Below are 27,981 nucleotides of genomic sequence, written 5' to 3' on the forward strand. Positions count from 1 at the left end.
CAAGGTGCTGCAATTACAAACACATTTTTAATTAGCAAGACGTGAAGATCAATTTGCACTACAAGTAGGTCGACTGTGGAATGGAAGTAAGGAACATATTGTGCCTGAAAGCTAATAAGGTAGCACTGTCCTGACGTCAAGAGCTTTCACTTAAAAATAGGCAGAATGTTCTCCAGATTCTGAGAGTGCGCCTCAGAAATTAAGTCCCACCGGAAAAAGGACATTCTCGGTTCTGTTTAGGTAATTACCTGAAAGCCCTAACAGGACAAATAACTCTCTCTTATCCCTCACAACCGAGGATGTCTGTTAAGTTCTTCACAGAGCAAGAATGGGTCCAGTGCTTAGATGGGTCCTCGTTCTTGGCTAAAATCCCAGGGAAAGGAATAACCGTGTCTCTTCTAGTGAAAACCTTCCCTGTGATTCATGATAATTCAATACAAAGAGAAACTGAATAAGAAACAAGAATTAGCTTAGCCTACACTATGGTATACCGTATACATATATGGTAGCCTAGCCTACATTATACTGTACTCTATACTCACATGTCATATTATACAAACATCAACATGAAAAATATGCATCGTTTCCATGGATCTTTTAAAATGTTATACTTTAATTCACTGTATCCAATAAAATTTTATATATTCTCATATTGCTTTTGTATTATAAATTGCAATCATAGCGATCAATGTTTGGGTTTGGAAATCATTTACGCAGTGTTTATTTCTCCGTGTTTAACTCAGTTCAGAGTGCTTTTCTTGCCTACAGAAGCAGAAGAAGAGGGGGAAGAGCCCCAAGCAGGACCATCATCAGCGCCTCAAGGTTTCCAGGCCAGCAAGGGGTGGTTCCACCGATTTCAAAAGTGGTTCCAACTAAAGTCTGTTACATTGCATGGGGAATCAGCATCTGCAGACACTGAAGCAGCCGCGAAATATCTGGAGACCTTCAAAAAATCATCGAGGAGAAGGGCTACCATCCAGAACAGGTGTTCAATATGGATGAGACTGGCCTGTTCTGGAAGAAGATGCCTTCCCGGACATACCTTATGAAGGATGAAGCTAAAGCTTCCGGATTCAAGGCCCAGAAGGATAGGGTTACCCTCATCATGTGTGGGAATGCAGATGGTTTCATGCTTAAACCAGGACTCATTTACAAGGCTGCAAACCTCAGGGCCCTCAAGAATAAGAATAAGGCATTGCTTCCTGTGTTCTGGATGCATAACCCTAAGGCCTGGATCACCAAAGTCCTTACAGAGTACTGGTTCCATCAGAGCTTCATCCCTCAAGTTAGGCAATACCTGAACGACTTGGCCATGGAGTTCAAGGTGTTGCTGATTACAGATAATGCTGGTGGCCACCCTCTCGATCTTTATTACAAGGGAGTCCAGCTTGAGTTCCTCCCTCCCAACACCACCTCTCTCCTCCAGCCTATGGACCAGGGCGTGATCCGTGCTTTCAAGGCACTCTATACCGGGAACTCCCTCCAGCACCTTGTAAATGCAATGGGCAGTGGCAGTGAATTTACGCTAAAAGAATATTGGCGTAAATTCAAGATTGCCTCATGTCTGACCATCATCAGCCGATCACTGAATGACATGAAGAAGGAGACCCTGAACGCATGCTGGAACAAGCTGTGGCCGGAGTGTGTTCATGATTACAGGGGCTTCTCTCCTCAAGAAAGTCAACATTCGGCCATTAATAAGGCTGCCCAGTTGGCGAGGATTCTAGGTGAAGGCTTCGAGGACATCACCAAGGATGAAATCGGCACCCTCATTGATGCTCACTCTGACCCCCTGACGGACTAGGATTTGGAAGACCCGACGAAGTCTGCCAGTGAGGAAGAGGATACGCCAGGTTCAGGGGAGGAGCAGGAGGAAGAGGAGGGTGGCCTGACTTTGGAACGTCTGTCCCACATTAAGAGAATGGTCAAGGATACACAGCTCTTCCTGACTTTGGAACGTCTGTCCCACATTAAGAGAATGGTCAAGGATACACAGGAGTATGTTTCAACATGGGATCCTTATATGGAACGCTCCCTAAAGTTTTCAAACATCCTTGATTTAGCATTGGGGCCCCATAATCAAACCCTCACCACCATGAAAAAGCAGTGACAGCAGCTGCCTATCACCATGTTCATCAAACGGACGAAGTAGTGCCTCTCGAATCGCCTGAATTAGTGCCTCAGGCACCACCCCAATCGCCTGAAGTAGTGCCTCCCAAATCAACTGAAGAAGTACCTCCCGAAGACCCTCCTGAAGGTGAAGAGCCGCCCTCGGATGAGTTGTAACTCCTCTACTCTGCTGTGCAGTCATATCTTCATCGTCATTCATCGCACTGCACAGCTAATTCATCATCATCATCTTTAATCAACATTCATTGCTGGTGGGTACCCGTGTGATTTACGTATGTAGTAATCTTAATATATATGTAGTATTAAATTTTTTAAAATGTGCATACTTTTTTTTAATTTTTTGTCTCCCTCTCTTTTTGTGAATTGCATATAAATACCAATGGTTCCCCTCGAAAAGAAAACGGGATGGCTTATAACTGTATGAAAGAAAATGTGTGGCTGAATACATAGGGGGGACTGGATTATTTTCACCTACAGCTGTAAGCCCATACAGTACGTACGTATAAATGTAATGATAAAATGTTTAAGATGGCTTGGAAATTATATTAACAGTATCATTTCAAAGATTAATACAGGAATAAGGTAATAGTTTAATGTATATTTGATAGAGGTTGGTATTTTTAGGCATACTTTGGTGTTTGACCCTTCATGGTAGACAGGTATAAGCGTTTTCAGAGGGGCATTGTAAGCATTCGCGGATTTGACCTATTCGCGGGGGGTGTGGGACGCATCCCCCGCGAATACGGGGGGTTCACTGTAGTGCTTTGTGTATTGTAATGTGTTTTCTAGTTTTCTGGTCTATGCTGCAGAGTTCAACCTTCATCCACTCCACTACTCCTGCGCTGTATCTGATTACTGGTACTCCCCATGTGTTTACGGCTTTTGTCATGTTTCCAGCATTGAGTTCTGAGCTGAGTATCACCTTAAGTCTCTGCATATATTCTTTCCTGATCGTGTCCTTCATCTCTTGGTGTTGTATATCCTCTCCTTCCATTATTTCCAGGTACTTGTATCCTGTCTCACCTATGAGTTTGATGCTATTCCCATCTGGTAGGTCTATCCCTTCAGTTCTTGTTACTTTGCCTTTTTGTATGTTGACCAAGGGGCATTTTTCTATTCCAAACTCCATCCTGATGTCACCAGATACAATTCTTACATTCTGGATTAGGGTCTCTATTTCCTTGATGCCTTTACTATACAGCTTGATGTCATCCATGAACATCAGATGGTTAATTCTGTTGCCTCCTTTCTTGAGTTGGTACCCAGCATCCATCATCTGCAGTACTTTGTCACGGGAATCATGGCTACTACGAAGAGTAGTGGGGACAGTGTCACCTTGAAAGATCCCTCTCCTGAAGTTAATCTCTGCTAGTCTTATCCCAGAGATTGTAAGTACTGTACTCCAGTTGTGCATTGTATTTTTAAGGAAGCTGATGGTGTTTTCCTCTGCCCCATATATTTTCAGGCATTCTATTACCCACGTGTGCGGTATTGTGTCGAAGGCTTTCTTGTAGTTAATCCATGCCATGTTTAGGTTGGTTCTCCTTTTATTATTATTATTATTATTATTGCCCATTTGGTTAAATAAAACAGCATGAATGATACTGTAATCTCTCTCTCTCTCTCTCTCTCTCTCTCTCTCTCTCTCTCTCTCTCTCTCTCTCTCTCTCTCTCTCTCTCTCTCTCTCTCTCTCTCTCTCTCTCTCTCTCTCTCTCTCTCTCTCATGTATATATTTTTAAGGGTAAAATGTTCAAGATGACTTTGAAATGATATTTATAATATCAATTCAAAGATTCATAACAACTTACTGTAGTAAATCATCCTTTTTATCATAAATGTACTTGTATGTAATCACAAAAATACTAACACGACATAATTAACAAACCTAGCATTCTGTTTGGATGTACCGTATGTACATGTCCTGTCGATCTACACTACCAAAGTATTATAGATATGCTCTATACAATAGTACTAACAGTACTAAATATAATTTCAAAATCATCTTACAACACAGGAAGGTATATGTAAAATATATGCCCAGTGCCTGCAGCAGGATGAGCACAGTTAAATAGGCCAAAGCAAAAACTTGTGTGTCTCAATAATAAGGGGATATACTTAAGAGTAACAGTTGTAGGCTTGAACTTCATTTCGCAACATGACTTTGAAATGATATTAGGTGTTCTTGGATGCTAGTCTGAGGTATATTTTTGTTTGAACTATCAGGTTTGACAATGAACTGTTAAAATAGGCAGTTATATGCATTTTAGGGGTGTAGCCTACTTAACATTAACAGTAGTAGGAGAGTACTGTACAGTAGTGTAAGGTTACTTTGGGTGTTTTGGGATGATGGTTTGAGGTGTATTTTTGTTTGAAATATTAAATTGTTTTAGTATGATAGTTTAAGGAATATTTTTGTTTGAACTACCAAATTAAGCAGTGAAATGTTAAAATACTGTAGGCAGTTATAAGCATTTTAGTTTAAGGGGATCGGCCGCCTAAAAAACCCAAAAATCTTTAAAAAATTTGATTTGCTGAAAAAAATTCTATGGCTTCGTATAGCGTTCAAGAATGTGTCCACGAAATATTATGCTAAAATTTGCCTTATTTCTCTAGTTATGGCCTCAAATGTAACAATAACTATATACCCATAAAACACCAGTAGCGCAAATGATTTAGTCTGGTATAGTTTTTGCGATGTATGTTCTTAAAACTTCCTTTGAAATGAAATGTATAATGTCAATAATATCCTACTTGGCACCTTTTTAGTTATTCCTAGCCATGACAATGTACACGTCATACCATGACGCCGACTGTGGCCAAGAGTTGCCTATAAACTTCCAAGCCAGAAGGACAAGTTTTTCAAGCTCGCTAGCCTTGACTGAACTCCCTATTTTCTGCGGTGTTTTTGTTTTTTCACTGTGCCTAAAAGGTCCAAGAGTTCACTTCATGCTTCTAGAATGCCGAAAAGCCAAGTGGAAAAGTCCAGGCGAGAAGTAGAAGAAAGAATTTAAGAAATTAGTACCATAGAGGGGAATGGAGTGACGGAGAGAGAGAGAGCTGTCGCTCAGCAAATAGCGCAGGCAGCGATCTCTGCTGACCAGAGACCAACCACATCTATCCCTAAAAGCCTCTTTATTCGTTCGTAACTACTAAAGGGCAAAGATATTTTAGAAGAAGAAAGCAGTAGCTCGGAGGCTGATATTATAGACAATCGTGAAAATAAAATTATCATAATAAGTGAAGCAAGACTTGATGAATTACTTGAATCACGAATCCCTAATTGTGAATGTAAAGTAATTTCCAGGATCCATTTGGCAAGGGATGGATTCGAGACACTAATAAAAAAGTGTAGGCGACTATGATACCCTAGAGTAATACCTTGCAACAAGATCAGACAGGGGGGGACCAGGAACCTAAAATTTATAATAATGTGTCTTAGGCACATAAATAATCAATTAATATTCTTATTTATAATAATTTTGCATTAATTAATAACCAAAAATAAAAATTAAAACCGTAAAATTAATTGTAACACAGTCTTTGAAGGCCCTTTTACTTTTTTATGTAACTAAAACTTTGAAGGCCCGTTTCTCAAAACATAAGTTTTTCGCCTTCAAAATGTATCTCCTCCCTTAGTATTGGACCAATCTAAATGATATTTCATATATAATATGAGGCAACATGGTAGATTAAAACAAAGCCGGGGATTTTTAATATTTTGAGTTTCTGATTTTTGGCAATTTTTTTTCTGTAATTTTTCTGGGAAAATTTCATAAAAAAAAAAAAAATTCATATCTCGAAAAATTGAAAAATAAAAAATCCCCGGCTTTATATCGAAGGTCCATATGTGTTTTATACGTGGTTCAAATCTCATCCCTTAAAACCAAAAAGCAAAGGAGGAGATGCATTTTGAAAATGGCCATTTTTGGCCGAAAAATGCTCTGGCGTCACAAAACCAAAGGTCACTGAACAAAAATTTTTTCCCCAGAAGTTCCACACAATATCCTTTAACAAACCCCCTATATATCAACAACCTGTCATTAAAAAAGCGGGAAACCGGCCGATCCCCTTAAGGGGTACAAGGTATCTGGCTGTTAAAAACAAGTTATAAACAATTTTAGAAGGGATTTTTGCATTTCTGAGGTAGGTTCTGGAACCTATTTCCACATTAAAATGGGGGAGCACTGCAATATTGTTTTTCTGCTGTAATCACAAACAGATGCTGAAAAAGATGATTTTTATTTTGTAAAATTCTAAACATACATACAAACATTCTAAAATATTATACAATATATCTAACACTCCCAAAAACCTGACTCTTTGACAAGAAAAAAGCCTCTTCAAACATACCTTCACATAACAGCTCCCATCATACCCAGGATTAAGAGTAAAATTAAACTTGTCGACAAACTTCAAGACCTGCGTCGTGTGAAGTCCACGAATGGAGCTCCCTTCCTCACCTAAGTACTAAAAAAAAAAGTAATTATGCTATTAAAATACCTGCAAGAGATGAAGGTTACAAAACATAACTGCAATGAAATTTGATTTTGCCATTCTTTACCTTCTAAAGTTATTTACTGCAAATGATAGGCTGTACAGTACATATTTAAACACTGCCACAAAGCCAATTGTAGCTTATACAAACTTGGAAATATCACTATTTTTTAAGTAAATTGTATTTTTCCTAACTGTACAAACATGACGTCCTTTACATTTGGAATTACTTACAGTGGAGCTGGAAACGGCCGTTGAACTTTCAAATAAGGCAGTTAGGCAGTTAACCCTTAAACGCCGAGCCTCTATTTACAAAAACGTCTCCCGTATGCCGGCGGCGTTTGGTGAGTTAGCGCCGAAGCGGAAAAAAATTTTTTTCAAAAAATCACAGCACGCTTAGTTTTTAAGATTAAGAGTTCATTTTTGGCTCCTTTTTTTGTCATTGCCTGAAGTTTAGTATGCAACCATCAGAAATGAAAAAAAATATCATTATCATATATAAATATTGGAATATATGACAGCGAAAAAAAAACTCATATAATTGTATACAAATCGCGCTGTAAGCACAACGGTTAAAGCTAATGAGTTAATTTTTTTTAGTTGTATTGTACACTAAATTGCGATGATTTTGGTATATAACAAATTTTAAAACGATCAAAGCAACACAGAGAAAATATTATCACAAAATGATGCATGAATTCGTAACGCTGACGTAAAAAAATGTTTTTTCAAAAATTCACCATAAATCGAAATATTGTGCTAGAGACTTCCCGTTTGTTGAAAAATGAAGCTAATTGATTGAATATTACTAGACTGTAAGTGTTTTAGCTTACAATTGCAGTTTTCGACCATTTGCGAGTTAAAGTTGACCAAAAGTCAAATTTTTCCATTTATCGTGATTTATATGAAATATTTCAAAACTGATTACAACCATGAGTTATTTTCTGTTGTATTGTTAAAGCACATTTTCATATATAAAACTTTATGTCGGTGCAAATATTACGACAACGAGACGAAAGAATTTCTGAGATGTTTGGCCGAGTTGCAGCAAGAGCGTAAGGAAAATGTTTTTTCAAAAATTCACCAAAAATCGAAATATTGAGCTAGAGACTTCCAATTTATTGCAAAATGAAGGTAAACGATTGAATATTACTAGAATGTAAGAGTTTTAGCTTACAATTGCATTTTTTTTACCATTTCGGTCGAGTTAAGTTAAAGTTGACCGAAGGTTGAAATTTTGGCAGTTATCGTGATTTATGTGAAAATATTTCAAAACTGATAAAGCTACAACCATGAGCTATCTTCTATTGTATTCTACATGAAATTGCGCACATTTTCATATATAAAAGTTGACTAATGTAAAACGGTGCAATTACGACAACATGATGAAAGAATTTCTGAGATGTTCGCCGAGTTACTAGCGCAGAGCGTAAGAAAAAGTTTTTTTAGAAATTCACCATAAATCGAAATATTGTGCTACAGACTTCCAGTTTGTTGCAAAATGAAGGTACATGATTGAATATTACTAGAATGTAAGAGTTTTAGCTTATAATTGCATTTTTTACCATCGAGTTAAAGTTGACGAAGGTTGAAATTTTGGCAGTTATCGTGATTTATATGAAAATATTTCAAAACTGATAAAAGCTACAACCATGAGTTATTTTCTGTTGTATTCTACATGAAATTGCGCACATTTCTATATATAAAACTTTATGTAACGACTAATATAAAACAGTGCAAACATTATGACAACGAAAGAATTTCTGGCGCGGACGTAAGAAAAATTTTTTCAAAATTCACCATAAATCAAAATATTGTGCTACAGACTTCCAATTGGTTGCAAAATGAAGGTAAATGATTGAATATTACTAGAATGTAAGAGTTTTAGCTTACAATTGCATTTTTACCATTTCGGTCGAGTCAAAGTTGATGAAGGTTAAAATTTTGGCAGTTATCGTGATTTATATGAAAATATTTTAAAACTGATAAAAGCTACAACCATGCATTATTTTCTGTTGTATTGTACATGAAATTGCGCACATTTTCATATATAAAACTTTATGTAACGGCTAATACAGAACAGTGCAAAAATTATGACAAAATGACAAAAGAATTTCTGAAATTTTAGAGTTACGGGCGTAAGAAAAAGTTTTTAAAAAATTCACCATAAATCGAAATATTGTGCTAGAGACTTCCAATTTGTTGCAAAATGAAGGTACATGATTGAATATTACTAGAATGTAAGAGTTTTAGCTTACAATTTGCGTTTTTCAACCATTTCGGTCGAGTCAAAGTTGACCGAAGGTTGAAATTTTTGTAGTCAACGTGCGGTACGTCCACTTGGCACCCAACAGACAATTTTAGTCGACATATGATACGTCCAGTAGGCGTTTAAGGGTTAACTATTGTCCAGTAGGTGGGGGTCCCGCTCACCTGGACGTAAGCATTCCAATTTGCCTTTCGGCCCAGGTGTCAGATTGAGGGGTGGCATGAGTTAGGCATAAAAAAGGAATGTAAAGGACCTCAGGTTTGTAGTTACAAAAAATACAACTTACTTTACAATTTGTGATTTGTTCCTACACGATATATAAACCATCGGTCCTTTACATTAGGAAGACTCACTGGTTGGAGGAAGGAATCTAAGCGAGTCTCTTGAACTGACTGGAGTTCACCATATCTGGGATTCTCTTCCTGGTCTATAGAGCAAGGAGGGGAAACCTGCCTCTGACAACTTGATCGGGGTGTAGTACTGCATGATCAATTATCAGACTTCTGAGTCTTTTTTTGCATGAGGGAGGAAAATGTAACCTCATAAAAAAAAGGCTAGGATGAACCTTAAGAGTTGGAGACATTACGGCAAATGCAAGTATCAGGTTTTTGTCTTATTGTTAGGGTCTCCCTCCTCCCCTTGCAACAGCAAGGAGCAGGTTTGCTTCTATAATCCTGGAAGGAAAAATAGAATGGGAGCTCGATGTATAGACTTACCGGCATTAGCCGCCAGAAGGAGAAGAAGGAGAGGCCAGTCACTCCCACAGTCATTCTCACATCCACAACTGAACATCTTAGGCAAGATGCAACCCTGTCCTGTTAGAGGACCCAGTAAGCTACACAACTTGTTGAGCAGCCACCACAGGTCCCAAGGAAAAAGCGTCCAAGAACTTGTGGGCAATGTCCCGAAGGTAGAAAGAGGTGAAACTGGTCTGTCGAGACCACACCCCCGCTCTCAGTATCTGAGGAACCGACAGGTTCTTCCAGAATGCGAGGGTTGGTCCAATACCCATGACTTCACGAGCTCTCGGGTGGAAGGTATCAGTGTTGTCTTCACCAGCAGCAGAGTACGCTCTCCTAATCGTCTCATGAAGCCAGAAAGAAATCGTGTTCTTGGACACTTCTTTTGGACGAGCCAGTGCTAACAAAGAGTCATCGACACTCAGGCCAGAGATGGCGAATCCTCTTCAGATAGCGCCACAGCACTCTAACAGGACAAAGTAGAGTCTCATCTGGGTCATTATCTACAAAGTCCTCTAGGGAGGGGATCGTGAAGGGCTCAAACAGAGCGTCAGGGACAGATGGGTTCTGAGTCTTCGCTATGAAATCAGGACGAAATCGAGCATAACTGATCCCCATCCCCTCGAGTGTTTAACACTGAAGGAAAGTCCATGCAGTTCTCCAACTCTCTTCGCCGATGCCAGGGCAAGCCCAAAGATGGTCTTGAGGGTCAGATCCCTGTCTGACGACTCTCGTAAAGGCTCATACGGTGCATGAGTCAGGCTCCTCAAAACAAGAGTCACATCCCATGCAGGGAGCCCGAGGTCCCTAGGAGGAAAAGACCTTTCGAAGCTTCTCATCAGGAGTGAAATCTCCAATGAGGAGATGTCTACATCCTTCAGCCACAAGACTAGAACAAGTGCGGAGCTATGGCCTTTCATGGCTGAAACGGAGAGAAGCTTCTCTCGGCAAAGGAAGACGAGGAAGACCGTGATTATTATAAAAAAAAGTTTAACCAAAACACTGAGCTGACTATCAGCTCTCATAGGGCTGGCCCGAAGGATTAGGATAAAATGACAGGTCTAGGCTAGAAGCCTAGCAATGGGAGCAAATAGGTCACTCATTAATGATGAATGAATGAAAATGAAAATGAAATTAAAAGCTGCAAAAAAGGCATATGCTTTCATATTGGAACACACTCACACAATAAATACATTTATACTCATGTTTCCATATATACTCACTAAAAAGGTTATATTAAAATTCAAAATAAATTAAAATCTTAAAATTTACTTGTTTTAAAGTTCATTATACTGATTGATTGATTTTTTTATATTTTATCAGTTAACTAACAGCTTCTCATGAACACTGAAATGGGTATTACTGAAAATGTTGAAGATTCCGAAAAAATTTATTTTATTGGTCTATTTCCAAAATTTGATAATCACTGCAGGTTATATTTTGGACATTCACACAGTACATGCTTAACTGTTATCAACACGTTGCAATCTGGGCATTTGGGAGGAGGGCCACATGGACTGTTCATTATGTGTCCATGTGTCGAACAAGTATGGCCTATTCGAAGACGTGTGTGTATATCTCTCTGATATGACGAACTCCATTTTCTGACGCTGGATTTTATCTGTTTTAATTTATTATTTCCAGGTTCTTAGTTCCATATATTTTGCCATTTACTTACAATGATTGTTTTTATATATCTTGTAGTCACTAACAGGGATGTCTACATTTGCTCGTCATGTGGACCACTTCTTTGGCTGCTTTTTCAGCCTCTTCATTTCCCTTAATCCCTACATGGGCAGGGATCCAACATATTTCAATATTTTTTCCCTTATTATACAATTTATGGAGTGAAAACTTTATATGTTGTACAATATATTTTTGATTATAGCTTTGAATTGCTTCTATAGCGCTTCTGGAGTTGCTATATAAATCACAAAATTATTACATGAGGCTTCTCTAATTACTTTTATGGCTGATACTATTGCACATAACTCATCTGTAAATACTGAGGCATTATCTGGTAGAGAATTAATATGTTTTGTTTGGGGATACTGCAACATATCCCACTCCACATTGTGACTTAGATCCGTCGGTGTATATTGCATAATGTGGACCTTTTTGAATTATGATATGTTCTACTGTATGTTGTCTACGGTATTCTGGAGTATATAAATGACTTTTTGATGAATATTTCAAGTGTGTACAAATTCTCATTTTATTCATTGTCCAAGGAGGAGGTAATTTTGATATTAAAGGTACAGTAACTGTATATTTATAATTAGCGACTCAATTATCTAGCTCTAATTGGGAAGGGAGGTGGATGATTGTTTATAAACACATCCCTTAATCCAAATAATTTTTTGGCTGGAGAATCATTTGTCTGAATTCTCAGAGCACTCTTCATTGTTATTAGCTCTCTATGGAGAGAGAGAGAGGTAGTTCACCATATTCAACTTGTAAAGAAGACGTTGGTGATGATTAAAAAGCTCCTGAACATATTCTAAGGCCTTCATTATGAACTGAGTCTAACGTTTTCAGCGTTGTCTCTCATGTCCAGCCATATATTTCTCTTCCATAATCAACAATAGACAGCAATATTGCTTTATACAGTAAAGTAAGGGTATGTCTATCGGCTCCCCAAGTAGTGTTCGATAGTTTTTTAATTAGGTTTAATGCTCTTTTACATTTTGATTTCATGTATGTTATGCGGGCTTTCCAGTTCAAGTGAGTATCAAATACTAATCCCAAAAATTTTGCTGTTTGGCCAATTGGTATGGAATGATTTCTGATTTTTAAACCTATTTCTTCACCTTTTTTCCACTTTTTATCCTTATAAAACATTACTGCTTGAGTCTTTTGCATAGAAAATTTGAAGCCTACAGATGAGGCCCATTCATCTATTTTTACTACAGTTTTATTAATGATTTGCTCTGCATGTTTTATGCGAGATGCTGAATAATATATGGCAAAATCATCCATATACAAGATACTTTTAATTCCAATAGGTAGATTATTACTGATATCATTTATTGCTAAAGTAGACAGTGTGCCACTAAGGACGTTTCCTTGTGGAACACCATTTTCAAGTGGAAAGATATTTGACAATGCATCATCAATTCTCACTTGAAAAGTGCGATTTGTCAGAAAGTTTTTGATAAACCTAGGTAAATGTCCACGGATGCTCTTTTTATGTAACGTTTTTGATATTGCATATCTCCATGTAGTATCATATGACTTTTCAATGTCAAAAAAGACAGCGATAGTAATTTGTTTTCATTCAAATCTTCTTCGTATGTGGTCTTCCAAGTTAGACAGAGACTCCAGTGTAGATCTGTTACATTGTGACCCAAACTGAGTGGGAGTCAAAATTTTATTTTCTCGAATGTGCCATGTTAGTCGAGCATTTACCATTTTTTCTAGTAATTTGCATAACAACTAGTTAAGCAATTGGTCTGTAATAGTTTACATTACTGGGATCTTTTCCAGGTTTGGGGATAGGAATAATTACAGCTTTACGTCATTCACTGGGAAATAAATTTCGAAGCCGTAAGTGGTTATAAAACTCTAACAAGTATGTCTTTGCCAAAGGTGCTAAATGGCAGATCATTTCAAAACAAATACTGTCACCTCCAGGGGCAGATTTATTGCTGTTCAACAGAGCAAATTCTAACTCTTCCATATTAAATTTTTTTTATTATAATATATATCTTCTATTGTTTCAAAATTTATTACTATTAATTCCATACTATTTTTCTTTGTGCAGAAATGCTCATCCAAATTTTTGTCACTGCTTACTTTTGCTAAATTTTCTCCTATTACATTACTTATTTCTTTAGGATCAAGTATTCTTTCCCCATCTTTTATTATGGCATGTCTAGGTGGTTTAACATGGGTACCATTTATTTTCCTGAATTTTTCCCATATTTTTTGCATGGGAGTATTATTACAGAGATCTGATACATATTTCCTCCATGAAATGATTCTTCCTTGAATTACTTCTCTTTTAAACTTTGCAGATATTTTGTTACAGAGAGGTTTTAATGTTTCAATTTCTAATAATAATAGAGTCATTTTTTGTATCATTTTTGTAAAGTTCCTTCTAATACCGGTAATGTTTTGTTTATTTTACTGAACTTTCTATTCAAATTATCTAATTGTCTTCCAATTTGGTGTTTTATTTTTATTAATTCTGTTAATTTTTCAGACCACCATGGGACTTTGTGTTTGGTTGGATGAGATTTTAATTTTGGTATTGCTTTATCAGCAGCATTTTTAACGAAATCAACAAGAAATTTATTAGTTTCATTATGGTCTTTTAAATATTCAAATGGTGGGATATTCCTAGTGTGGAATTCATATTGCTCCCAATCTGATTTAAAAATGTTATACTGAGGGCAATGCTTGGAGGGATTATTTTGTAATAATGAAATTAATATTGGGAAATGATCACTTGTATGCAAGTTGTCAACTGTATTCCAATCCAATCTGTCAACTATGTTTGTTGTACATAGAGTTAAGTCGACTGAGGAAAATGTTCCATGTGTTTTAGAAAAATGTGCCGATTTCATCATCATTTATACAGCACACGTCATATGAATCTATGAATTCTTCTATTTTACTTCCTGCTCTATTTGAGTTTGTACAATTACAGTCTCCCATCGGGTTGTGGGCATTAAAATCACCTACTATTAATGTAGGTCCCTTAGCATTATGAAGTAATTCTTTAAGTTTGTCAGTCACATTTTTATTGGGTTGGTTGTATAAATTATGAATTACATATTGTTTTTTATTCTTCAATATCTCCTAAAATAAAGAAAAACAAATGAATGTCATGAGTAAATTATTAAAAAAAATCCAAGTTGATAATACAAAAAAAGAGGGTAAAACTCGACCGCTATAATAAAATATTTTTGATAGCTATATTATACAATGGAACATAAATGGTCTGCAGACCAGATTACACATATGAGAAATACAACGATTACTAAAAGAATATAAACCAATGATATTATGTTTACAACATGTCAAAAAACAATATCAACAATAAGTAAATATACCTTAGCATCTTCATCTAGAGAGGAAGAAGGAAATTTAGGTACTGCTATATATGTACATAAAGTATGTTATGACAAAGTACCTGTAAACTTTACTGATCTGCAAATATCGAGTACTGTTGTCATTCATCAACACCATGGAGTGTCCCATCACTTGACCCTGAAACTCTTGGAAGACCAGGGAGGCCGCCTTGATCTCCAGGATGTTGATGTGAAGGTGCTTGTCATCTCAGTACCACACTCACAAAGTCAGCAACTCCTCCAGGTGTGCACCCAATACCCCAGTCGATGCGTCTGAGAACAGAAGCACGTCAGGAGGGGGAGTATGCAGGCATACTCCTATTAAGAGGTTCCTGTTGTCCAGCCATCAGTCTAGATCCTCTCTCACTTCCCCCAAGAGAGGAAAAAAAGTTAGTATACCTTAGTTTAACCAGACCACTGAGCTGATTAACAGCTCTCCTAGGGCTGGCCCGAAGGATTAGACTTAAAATATTTTATGTGGCTAAGAACCAATTGGTTACCTAGCAATGGGACCTACAGCTTGTTGTGGAATCCGAACCACATTATACCGAGAAATGAATTTCTATCACCAGAAACAAATTCCTCTAATTCTTCAATGGCCAGCTGGAGAATCGAACGTGGGCCTAGGAGAGTGCTAGCCAAGTACGATGTCGACCCATCCAACGAGGAACCCCCCAAGAGAGGAACAAGAAAGGATTGAGGGTCCCGAGACTGGGACCAGTACTCCTTCAGTCTCCATTGAAGGGAACGAAGGTGAAGTCGCCCATGAGGGACCAGCTTCTCCAATGACCTGCCACTGCCGAGCTGGCTGCTCCCGTTAGAGACAGGTAGAGCTTTGCTGCTTTTCTAAATCTACTGATACGAGAGTCTGAGGGGAAGACTGGCTTCTACCGTATCTATCACCATGCCCAGGTCCTTTACCCACTGCTTGGGGGTGAGATTAGACTTCTTGAAATTTACTACAATCCCTAGATTGGGTAAAAACTTGTGGAGTCGATCCCAGTCGTGAAGCAGGGCAAGCCAATCTTTGAGATACCTCAACAGATGAATCCTGTGCAAATGGGCCACAGCTGACACCACAATGAACGCCCGCATGAACACCTGAGGAGCAGTCGAGAACCCAAAACAGAGTGCCCTGAACTGGAACACTGCCTCCCCAAGGATAAAGAGAAGGTACTTGCAAGAGGATGGATGGATGGATATTTGAAAATACGCATCCTTCAAGTCTACCGTAAGCATGATGTCGTTCTCCCTGATGGCAAACGAATTGGTTCAAAGGAGAGAGGTCTATGACTGGTCTCCACCATGAGGCTTTCTCTACGAGAAAGAGATGGCTGTGGAAGCCTGGGGACTGATCCAACACAACTTCCACAGCTCCCTTGCTCAGCATGGCTTGCACTTCTTGCCTGAGTGCGAGATCCTTCGGTGAACCAGGAACATGGGTTAGGTGGCGGACTAGAGAGTTGGTGAGGGGTGGCCAAGAATGAAGGGAAGTAGATTTCCCACTCAAAGGGCATCCACTACCCAGGTCTCAGCTCCATATCACTGCCATGTTGGCCTAATGGCAGCAGCTGGAGGGGAATGCCGCCCCTAGCATTTCCCCTTCTTCTTCCTCTTGCCCCTCTTTTCTGTACTGGAAAGCGGGCTGAAATGGGCATGATTGCGCGCCCTTTCCAGCAGAAGAAGAAGGCTGGGTGTTCCCGTGGGTGCCCTTCACAGCCTGGATCTTCTTAGGGTCCAAGGAAGTGCTAGACTGACCTGAAGGTCAGGCTGCAGTGGTGCGTGAAGACCTGGAGGTCTTAGCCACTGCCTGATGGACAAGGCAGTCGCTGCCTTCGGCCCGATGCTTGTCCACCGCAGCATCCACCAACTCTCTAGGGAAGAGAGAGGCAGAACCCAGCAACAGTCCAATCCTTACAGTCAATGCCGACCCTTGACCTAAAGACCTGGCGATCGAGTCAGGACAGCATCCCTTCTTTTCAACACCAGGTTTGCCCACAGGTTTGCCTTCTAGTGGACAAGGTAGGAGATGGCTCTACTTCCAGACTGGCATAGTCTCCCAAAGGCAGAGTCCTCTCCAAGGACAATAGCACCTGCGGAGGCAGCCACTTTGGATACTGTGAACGACCACAGATCCAGCCAGGAGATTGCCTGGAGGGCCACTATGGCGGTAGCCTTGAAGCTCGCTGCCTCTTCCTGCGAAAGGAAGACCCCATCTGAAACTAGTTGCTACAGCAAGAGACCCAGGCCTTGACGAACCAGGTCAGGATCAACCTGCCTGATTGGCAAGAACCTCTCCTAGGGCATGAAAAATCGCTTGTTGAGGTAGAGGAGGGTGAAGGAGCTTGTCCGAGCGGTTCAAACGAAGTGAATTCTCCTGCCCAGAAACAAGATTATTCCCTCAGCAAGCGTGCACCATGGCAGCCCCACCGAACCCTTTGGTTCCTTCTTAGGGCCCCAAAAGGTTTCGAGGTGTGAAGGATGATCCTCAGAAGAGGCCATGGCCCTTCCTCGAGATCACTGTGCTGATGAATCAGCGCAATAATTTCTGCAAAGGTCCTCTGTATTTCGGGGGTGTCCGCATCCTGAGGAAGAGGACCCTCGAGTCCTTTCAGGGTGCAGTCCTCCCGATCTACTTTTCCGGCAGGAGGGAGAACCTCGGCAGACCCCTTAGATCCATCCTGAACTATTTGGGTGTGCAACTGGGTTGATCCAAGGACTGAGCTGGGAACATAGGGCTTTGTAGTCAAACTCTGAGGAGAGGATGCTCCAGAGTTCCCCCTGTCCATTTCGCGCCTCCTGGTAAAACCCCAGGAGGTTGAGGGGACAGGTGAGGAGGATTGGGCACTCCCACCTGTCCTTCCAGAGGAACCAGCAGGGGGGGCGGGCTGCATGCAGTCATCAACCTGCAGTGATGACGGCAGCACAGGTCCAGGAGAGTGCTTACGCCTTGGCGGAGCGCTGTCCCAAGGAGAGCATAGAGGTTTGAAAGAGCCAAGCCCATTGCATGAAAGTGAATGGGGGTTGAGCAGGGTCAAACGCGTGGCTGGCTGGTGAGAACCTGCGCTGTCCTCTTGACATGCCCCACTCTTCTTCGAGGCCACAACCCCACGAGAGGAAGACTGTCTCTCCATGTGTTTGGACCCTCTGGACTGAGACAATAGGCTGGGAACCTGGCCGAGCACTGATGGCAGTGCCAGCCGGAACAGCCGAGAAACCTGCATGACCCAGCCTGCACCTGAACTGGGAAGGTGAGAGATCTCTCCGGCACCAGCTCAGGATACTCGGGACTCCTTAGCAACTTGAGTACTCGGAATGACTCACAAAAAAGCACCAAAACACAGGGCCAGTCTCAGAAGCAGCCTTCTTAGGAGTGGTGATGGGAGCGCAACCCAAGGTCTGCACACTCGCGGCTCCTGAAACACAAGACCATGGGAAGAGCCGACAAGAGATTGCACTGCTCCCCCTGTGGAGGAAGGCAGCCCCTTAGAAGCCCCATGGCGGGACTTCTTAGGGGGGAAGAGGCAGCCTTCCTCTTCTTCAGCCAAGCCTTGAAGGAGGAAGGGGAGGAGGTAACAGATGACGAGAAAGAAGACAAAGTCGATGAAGATGATGACAACAACACCTTACGGGACCTCTTCTTCATCATCTTCTTCAGGATGGCGGTCAAGACCCCTATCCATGAGGGAGCAGCAGATATCACAGGAGCAGCCAAGGCAGCCAGGGCAACAGGAGTGGCAGGAGTGGCCCGGGCAGCAGGAGCATCAGTAACAGGAGGGGACAGGACAACCAGGGCAGATGGAGCAGCAACAGCTGCCCGGACAATTGAGATCACAGGAGCAGCAGGGCCAGGAACCATCATATGGGGCCACACAAGAGGTAACCATCACTGACAGTCCAGCAAGGGATGGCAGGGCCACAGCGAAACCTGGAGCGTGATGGGAGGCTGGGACAGAAGTCGCTTGGGTAGGGAAGTGGGAAGAGATAGTCACCGGCATTTTAGTGAATGCTGACATCGTCACCGTGGTAGTCGTGGTGGTAGAGGCAGCATGGGTCACCACTGGAGCATTCACCAGATGAGAAAAAGGCCCTGCATGGATGGAGGGCCTAAAAGACCCAAGGATTGCCAAGCTGTATCCAAATCAGTTGCCTGCTTGCCAAAGAACTGATCAACCGCCAAACTGGAAGGAGAAAAGTCAGGTTAGCGGAGGGAGACTCTTCTTGCTCCATGGGAAAAATTTCCCCCCCGTGGAGAGAAGAGAGGCCCCCGAGAGGAAGTCGTCCTGATCGCCCACTGCCCCCCGTCATTTTACACGCCCAACAAAGTGAGCTAAGAAGAAAACAAGAGTCCTCTTCCAAAGGAGAGCGAGTCAGAAGGGGAAGCTTGCTAGGAGAGAGAAATGAGGAAGAAAGGTTAGCAACAAGGGCATAGTTCGGGGCTTATAACCCTCAGACGACACCTTGGCAGCCTACCTCCAATACCATGCCCTTCCTTCAAACTTCACCCACTTCTTGGCTGACCAGGAGCAACACTCAACACTCGGCTGACCAGGAGCAACACTCAACACAAGTAGAGTCACGCGAGCAAACATGCCCCCTGCAGGAGGAGCAGCGGGTGTGAGGATTAACTTCAACATACTAGTGGAAACTACCGTATTTCTTGCCACCAACCCCAGGACACACACGTTGAGGGAAGGTGACCTGGCGAACAAGCTTGTCAGACTTGTGGGTTTGCATATTTAAAATCAGAAACACACATATACTCAAGCAAAAACCAAAGAAAGAAAGATCCGACCTAGAAAAAAGCTCAACAACAATCAGGGCAGAGAAGGAAGAACACACGTCTGCACCACATGACGGCTAAAAGCAAATTGGAATGTTTACATCCAGGCAGGCAGGACTCCTGCCTACTGGACAGTAATTAACTGCCTAACTACCTTGTTTGAAAGTTCAACGGCCATTTCCAGCTCTGCTGTGAGTAATTCCTGATGTAAAGGACCGATGGTTTGTATATCGTGTAGGAACAACACTCAATTATTTCACTGTAGGAAGAATAACTAAAATACTACATGACTGAGACCTGACTACAGGGGTTTACACAACTTGAATATCCATTAGCCTCTTTGTCTGCTTACAATTATTAGCATTTTGCAAAATAAGGACTTCCATAGATACTCCTCCAGTAACACTTATGGTTTTAAAGGGCTAATTTAATTAAATGCTTAACTTTTCATATCATTTCCCACCTGGCAAACTTTCCCATACAAAAGAAAACAATAAATAATGAAGACATACTTTAAGTGCAAAAACAAGTTGAATGTTAAGCATACACTAAACTATATACATAAACCTACTTCGTAATTGCACTGCTGCTTTGAGTCACAGTCGTTGTTACTCCATTTGTGCATCTGGTTGATTAGCTTGCTTTTAACAGTAGGGCACGACTCACCAAACACCCTGAAAAACATAAAATGTACAAGATTTCTTGCAAACAAAAGAAAATTCTATGATTTATTTAATTACACAAACAGAAAATTGCAATGCGTGATGTCAGGGCTGTCATTCTTTCATGCACAGTACAGTAATGGGAATGTCTCAGCTACTCAATAGTACAAATATCTTTTCTTTACTGTCTCGGAGTCAGATAGTGAATTTTCAAGATTCAAAATCAATACCAGAAACAATAAAGTACACAATCAAAGCACTTGAAAAATAGACAGAAGACTGCTAGTACTGTATATATTTTCCCAATCCTAACCCCAAGTTTCATACAATGACTAATTGTCTGGTGCAAAGGTTCAAGGATCTAATTTCTCATCAATTTACTTGGGGTTTCTGTCCTTCCCAGGGGTAATAATTACAAAATATAGGTGCACCAAAGGAAGACCTAAGAGAAGACAATAAAAATCATGGAGAAAGGGAACACATGAGAACCTTGATCAGATGGAAATTCAAGCTAAAATCACACCAGAAAATAGTTCTGATCCTCATTTTATGCCTAACGCCAAGAAGAGAATAATCCAGCTTCACAGCCCCAGAAGATAATACTATTGATGACTGTGATAGAATTATGCATATTAAAGCACTCACTCTTAACAGTAAACAAACAAACAAACTCAAAATTTTCAAAATCTTGGCAAAATAAATCAAGCTTTACTGATCAACTCACCAGTCTACTTTACAAGATGCATGACTCGGATATGGGAACAATGATGCAAACAGGCCAAGGGCAGCCCCAACAACTAACACTACGGCCGCTAACAGGATACAGCAGCACTTGCAGCCACAACAACAACAACCTGTAAGAAAATATATTTATTTTAAACAAATTACAGTGAACCCCTGTATTCACGGGGGATGCGTTCCACACGCCCCTCGCGAATAGCTCAAATCCGCGGATGCTTACAACGGCCCTCTAAAAACGCTTATACCTGTTTACCATGAAGGGCCAAACACCAAAGTACAGTATGCCTAAAAATACCAGCCTACATCAAATATACATTAAACTATTACCTTATTACTGTATTAATCTTTGAAATGATACTATTAATATAATTTCCAAGCCATCTTAAACATTTTATCATTACATTTATATGTACGTACTGTATGGCTTACAGCTGTAGGTGAAAATAATCCAGTCCCCCCTACGTATTCACCCACGCACATTTTCTTTCATACAGTTACAAGCCATCCCATTTTCTTTTCGGGGGGAACATTGGTATTTACGCATACGTAATTCACAAAAAGAGAGACAAAAAAAAAAAATTTATGCACATTTTAAAAAATTTACTACTACTTATATATTAAGATTACTACATACGTAAATCATACGGGTACTCACCAGCGATGAATGATGATTAACCCTTAAACGCTGAGACTCTATTTACAAAAGTGTCTGCCGTATGCCGATGGGGTTTGAGAGTTAGCGCCGAAGCGGAAAGAAAGTTTTTTTAAAAATCACAGCACGCTTTAGTTTTTAAGATTAAGAGTTCATTTTGGCTCCTTTTTTCTCATTGCCTGAAGTTTAGTATGCAATCATCAGAAATGAAAAAAAAATATCATTATCATATTTAATAGTGGAATATATGACAGCGCGAAAAAAAATTTCATATATAATTATATACAAATCACGCTGTGAGCAAAAAGGTTAAAGCTAATGAGTTATTTTTTTGTTGTATTGTACACTAAATTGCAATGATTTTGGTATATAACAAATTGTAAAACGATCAAAGCAACACAGAGAAAATATTATCACAAAATGATGCATGAATTCGTAACGTGCGGACGTAAAATAAAGTTTTTTTTTTCAAAAATTCACCATAAATCGAAATATTGTGCTAGAGACTTCCCGTTTGTTGCAAAATGAAGGTAAATGATTGAATATTACTAGAATGTAAAAGTTTTAGCTTACAATTGCATTTTTCGACCATTTCGGTCGAGTCAAAGTTGACCGAAGGTTGAAATTTTGGCACTTATCGTGATTTATATGAAAATATGTCAATATTGACAATAGCTACAACCATGAGTTATTTTTTGTTGTATTCTACATGAAATTGCGCACACTTTCATATATAAACCTTTATGTAACGGCTAATACAAAACTGTGCAAAAATTACGACAAAGTGACTAAAGAATTTCTGAGATTGTAAGAGCCTGATGCTGTCTCTTCCAAACACGTGTGTTCGTGTTCGTCGTCCATCGGAGTGGCAAGACGTTTGGCATCTTCACAGACAGAAACACACACACAGTTTGATAGAGAAGATTCGTTGGAACATTATGAGTACATGATTAAAATGCTTGCATGGCAATGCAAGTAGTGGTGATTGTACATGCATCAAGACAACAATGGTTAGGGAGAAACAAACGGAAATACTGTATGGTTGAAATCGCGTTCCTTTAATGAAAGAAAACGAGATGCTCTTGTTGTCTTGTCCACTCCGATGGACGACTAACACATGAACACATACGTGTTTGGAAGAGACAGCATCAAGCTCTTACATGATTTTCAGCAGTTAGCGCACGCGGACTTAAGGAAAATTTTTTTTTCAAAAATTCACCATAAATCAAAATATTGTGCTAGAGACTTCTCGTTTGTTGCAAAATGAAGGTAAATGATTGAATATTCCTAGAATGTAAGAGTTTTAGCTTACAATTGCATTTTTCGACCATTTCAGTCGAGTCAAAGTTGACCGAAGGTTGAAATTTTGGCACCTATTGTGATTTATATGAAAATATGTCAAAATTGATAAAAGCTACAACCATGACTTATTTTCTGTTGTATTCTACATGAAATTGCGCACATTTTCATATATAAAACTTTATGTAACGGCTAATACAAAACTGTGCAAATATTACGACAAAGTGACTAAAGAATTTCGGAGATTTTCAGCAGTTAGCGTGCACGGACGTAAGGAAAAAGTTTTTTTTTTAAATTCACCATAAATCGAAATATTGTGCTAGAGACTTCCAATTTGTTGCAAAATGAAGGTAAATGATTGAATATTACTTGAATGTAAGAGTTTTAGCTAACAATTGCATTTTTCTACCATTTCAGTCGAGTCAAAGTTGACCGAAGGTTGAAATTTTGGCACTTATCGTAATTTATATGAAAATATGTCAAAATTGATAAAAGCTACAACCATGAATTATTTTTTGTTGTATTCTACATGAAACTGCACACATTTCCATATATAAAACTTTATGTAAAGGCTAATAGAAAATACTGCAAAAATTACGACAAAGTGACTAAAGAATTTCTGAGATTTTCAGTAGAGTTAGCTGATGCTTTCTTTTGGGATAAGAAAGAAATTCGCGCATGCGCAGCTGGGTCACGCTTGTAATGAAAACAACAGCGTGATCCGTGAACTTCCAGCATCCCTGAAGGCACGCGATTTAAAATTTTTCGCAAACGAGGCCTACAAGTATTTTTCCACAAATATTTAAAAAAACTTTTTGTAGTCGACGTATTTTTTACGTCCACTTGGCACCCGACAGACAATTTTTGTCAACGTAAAATACGTCCAGTCGGCATTAAAGGGTTAAAGATGATGATGATGAATTAGCTGTGCAGTGCGATGAATGACGATGAAGATATGAATGCACAGCAAAGCAGAGGAGTTACAGCTCATCCTCGGGTGCCTCTTCACCTTTAGGGGGCGCTTCGGGAGGCACTTCCTCAGTTGATTTGGGAGGCACTACTTCAGGCGATTGGGGAGGCACTTCTTCAGGCAATTCGAGAGGCACTACTTCGGGTGATTTGGGAGGCTTTGGAGGGGCCTTCTTCATCCGTTTGATGAACATGGTGATAGGCAGCTGCTGTCACTGCTTTTTCATGGTGGGGAGGGTTTGATTATAGGGCTCCCATGCTGAATCAAGGATGTTTGAAAACTTTAAGGAGCTTTCCATAAAAGGATCCCATGTTGAAACATACTCCTGCGTCTCCTTAATCATTCTCTTAATGTGGGACAGACATTCCAAAGTCAGGCCACCCTCCTCTTCCTCCTGCTCCTCCCCTGAACCTGGCATATCTTCTTCCTCACTGGCAGACTTCGTCAGCTTTTCCAAATCCTGGTCCGTCAGGAGGTCAGAGTGACCATCAATAAGGGTGCTGATTTCATCCTCGATGATGTCCTCGAAGCCTTCCCCACCTAGAATCCTCGACAACTGGACAGCCTTATTAGTGGCCGAATGTTGAATTTCTTGAGGAGACAAGCCCCTGTAATCATGAACACACTCCGGCCACAACTTGTTCCAGCATGCGTTCAGGGTCTCCTCCTTCATGTCATTCAGTGATCAGCTGAAGATGGTCAGACATGAGGCAATCGTGAATTTACGCCAATATTCTTTTAGCGTAAATTAACTGTCACTGTCCATTGCATTTACAAGGTGCTGGAGGAGTTCGGTATAGAGTGCCTTGAAGGCACGGATCACGCCCTGGTCCATAGGCTGGAGGAGAGAGGTGGTGTTGGGGAGGAGGAACTCAAACTGGATTCCCTTGTAAGAAAGATCGAGAGGGTGGCCACCAGCATTATCCATAATCAGCAACACCTTGAACTCCATGGCCAAGTCGTTCAGGTATTGCCTAACTTGAGGGATGAAGCTCTGATGGAACCAGTACTCTGTGAGGACTTTGGTGATCGAGGTTTTAGGGTTATGCATCCAGAACACAGAAAGCAATACCTTGTTCTTATTCTTGAGGGCCCTGGGGTTTGCAGCCTTGTAAATGAGGCCTGGTTTAAGCATGAAACCAGCTGCATTCCCACACATGATGAGGGTAACCCTATCCGTCTGGGCCTTGAATCCGGAGGCTTTAGCTTTGTCCTTCATAAGGTATGTCCAGGAAGGCATCTCCTTCCAGAACAGGCCAGTCTCACCCATACTGAACACCTGTTCTGGATGGTAGCCCTTTTCCTCGATGATCTTCTTGAAGGCCTCCAGATATTTCGCGGCTGCTTCAGTGTCTGCAGATGCTGATTCCCCATGCAGAGTAACAGACTTTAGGTGGAACCGCTTTTGAAATCGGTGGAACCACCCCTTGCTGACCTGGAAACCTTGAGGTGCTGATAATGGTCCTGCTTGGGGCTCTTCCCCCTCTTCTTCTTCTGCTGGTTCATCAAAGCCTAAAATTCTAATTCCCCGTCTTCAACGCCTTCCTCTACCTGTACCACGTCGTCGCCTTCCTTAGCAGTTGATAACTGCTGGTAGAGTTGTTGTGCTTTCTCGCGAATGATGTTGGAGTCGAGGGGCACGTTTTTCTTCCGGCAGTCCTTTATCCAGATTGCCAGAGCAGATTCCATCTTCACGATTGTTTTATCTTGCACTGTTGCAACTGTCTTTGCACTACCGAAGTAGCTCATACTCACAGACTTGCGTATCTCCGCCTCTTTCTTCTTGATATATCTCACTGTGCTCTCATTAACACTGAAATGGCAGCCAACCACGGGAAAACTTTTGCCCTCCTTCAACATGTCAAGAAGTTTCACCTCCTCGAGTTTCATAACAGTCTTCTTTCCTTTAGACTCTTTGCCAGAAGCCTTTGAAGGAGCAAGGCATTTTTTAGTTGGCATTTTAGGGCCAAATACCACTGATTCACAAAGATAAAAAATCAAGACAGAGAGACGCATGGTTTCACATGGTAAGATGCTGTGAACTACAGTACGCACAATCTGAGGAGGATGCCGTGGAGGGGTCTCCCAAAATTCTGTGTACGCGAGTTGGTTGTGAATGTTCAGCCAATCAGCGCCAAGTGAACAGCCAATGAGTGCCAAGGAAAATGAATGGTACTTCTGGATTGGCTGCTTTGCAGATGACAGCCAATAGTGTGTCGAGTATCACTGGTCCTGGGTACACAGCGTCCAGCATCGCGAGTTCTTTATATTTGCAGAGAGGTGGCTTGGGTGAAGCACTTTTAAGAAAAACAAATATATGTTACTGAAATTTTGCTGTGTTTACGTTAATATATTACAGTACTTTAATATTTGAAAATTAATAAAGCATTTCTCAACTTACAAAATGTACTTACATTAGTCATTAATATATACTTAGTACATACATGAAAATGCTACGTACCGCAGATGTAAACATCGCCCCTGCAGTATTACTGTTGTCTTACGTATTTTAGATATGCTCACGCATACTACCGATAGTACTGTACTATACTATGTATCATCCTAAAACACTTTTTGTATGTAATATTTAAAAATCATCTTACAACAAAACATTTTATAAAATGTCACGTACTGTATCAAAAGATCAGTGTTAGTATATGTATGCGCAACCAACTACATTCATGCTTACAGTAGCGGCAAATTATTGGCAAATGACCCAATATAACCTGTTTTATTATTATCTCACGTTTGTGTGTTTTGCATGTACAGTACTATGGCCTAAAAATATATTTTGAAATCGTGCATTAAGATGTCCTCTGAATGCTGTGCTTCTTCTATGGCCTCTGGCCAATAGCCTACAATTACTGTAATGACTGATGAGAAGAAAGTACTGTAGACATGATTGTTTTGTTAAGAGAGGGCAAAAGTCACGGAGAAGTAGCAGCCCCTTACAGCATGACATTAATTGCGGTTGCCTGCATTGAGCATGAACAAGGTAAAATACTCATGCAGCCCTACTGTATCACCTTCGTTGTCATGTTCAAATACCTTAACATGACAGCGGCCCCCGTCATTCATCGTACTGCACAGCTAATTCATCATCATCATCATCTACAGCATACTGAAATCAACATTCATCACCAGTTACTACCCATATGATTTAACTTTATTATTTATTATTATTAAGGTACCCAGCGTAGTATTACATAATATTATTATTTAATTTCTATTACTATTATATGTACAGTACTGTAGTACAGTATTATTATTGATTTACATGATTTTATTTAATATTATACAATATATATATGAAAATACAGGCAGTCCCCGGTTTACGACGTTCCGAGGTTACGACGCTTTTCAAATATATTCATCAGAAATTATTTCCCGGTTTACGACGCATGTTCCGGGGTTACGAGTGGAAACCGCCGACGGAAGAAATTTGGCCCCAAAATGGCAGAATAATCATAATTTGAAGGTTTTTGATGTAAAACTCAATAATAATGCAGTTTACGTCGTTTTCAATGCACCCAGAGCATTAAAAGTAAGGTTTTCTTATGATTTTTTTGACGATTTTCGACGAGAGGTTCGACGCGGCGCAAGAACGGAACCCCGTCGTAAACCTGGGACCGCCTGTACAAATATTGCTATACAAAAAAGACAAAAACATCTGCATCCACGAATATGGAGCTTCCCGCGAATATTTTTATGGATATGTTCCACAGAAAAACCCGCGAATGCACGAGTTTCCCGAAAATTTTTTTTAGATAGGTTCCATAGAAAAACCCACGAATGGGTGAGTCCAGAACCTTGAGAACGCGAATACGGGGGGTTCACTGTATAGGAAAAATGTTACCTAACATGGTGTCTACTTTCACAGCAGAATTGTCCATATCTGCCGTTAAGATAATACAAAATACTGTATACCACAAAAGTTATTAATTGTTGGTGATTCTTGCCAAAAAATAAGTTACAAATAAAATTTGTATTTTTCCTATCATATGAACCTGCACCTTCACATATAAGAGACTCCTGTGCGCTTCACGCAACTCGGCTGACTGTAGGCTCGTTTTACTGAAAACCACTAGCGTCCTGTGCCCTGACCTGGCCTAGTCCAAACCTACCCAAGCTTCCCCAATTGTTGAACCAGCCCACATATAATACC

General features: G+C 40.3%; 1 protein-coding gene across 1 annotated transcript in view; it reads right to left on the reverse strand.

Moving 5' to 3' along the window:
* Positions 1 to 27,981, reverse strand: part of LOC136855362 (uncharacterized) — a 60,994-nt gene that overhangs the window by 8,009 nt on the left and 25,004 nt on the right. The window contains exons 2-4 of the mRNA XM_067132281.1: positions 20,879 to 21,008; positions 20,064 to 20,166; positions 6,482 to 6,598 (exon numbers count right to left, since the gene is read on the reverse strand). Of these exons, the coding sequence (XP_066988382.1) occupies positions 6,482 to 6,598; positions 20,064 to 20,166; positions 20,879 to 21,008 (350 nt within the window). The remainder of the gene's footprint in view (positions 1 to 6,481; positions 6,599 to 20,063; positions 20,167 to 20,878; positions 21,009 to 27,981) is intronic.

The sequence above is a fragment of the Macrobrachium rosenbergii genome, chromosome 31, assembly GCF_040412425.1.
Source record: "Macrobrachium rosenbergii isolate ZJJX-2024 chromosome 31, ASM4041242v1, whole genome shotgun sequence".
Classification (NCBI taxonomy): Eukaryota; Metazoa; Arthropoda; class Malacostraca; order Decapoda; family Palaemonidae; genus Macrobrachium; species Macrobrachium rosenbergii.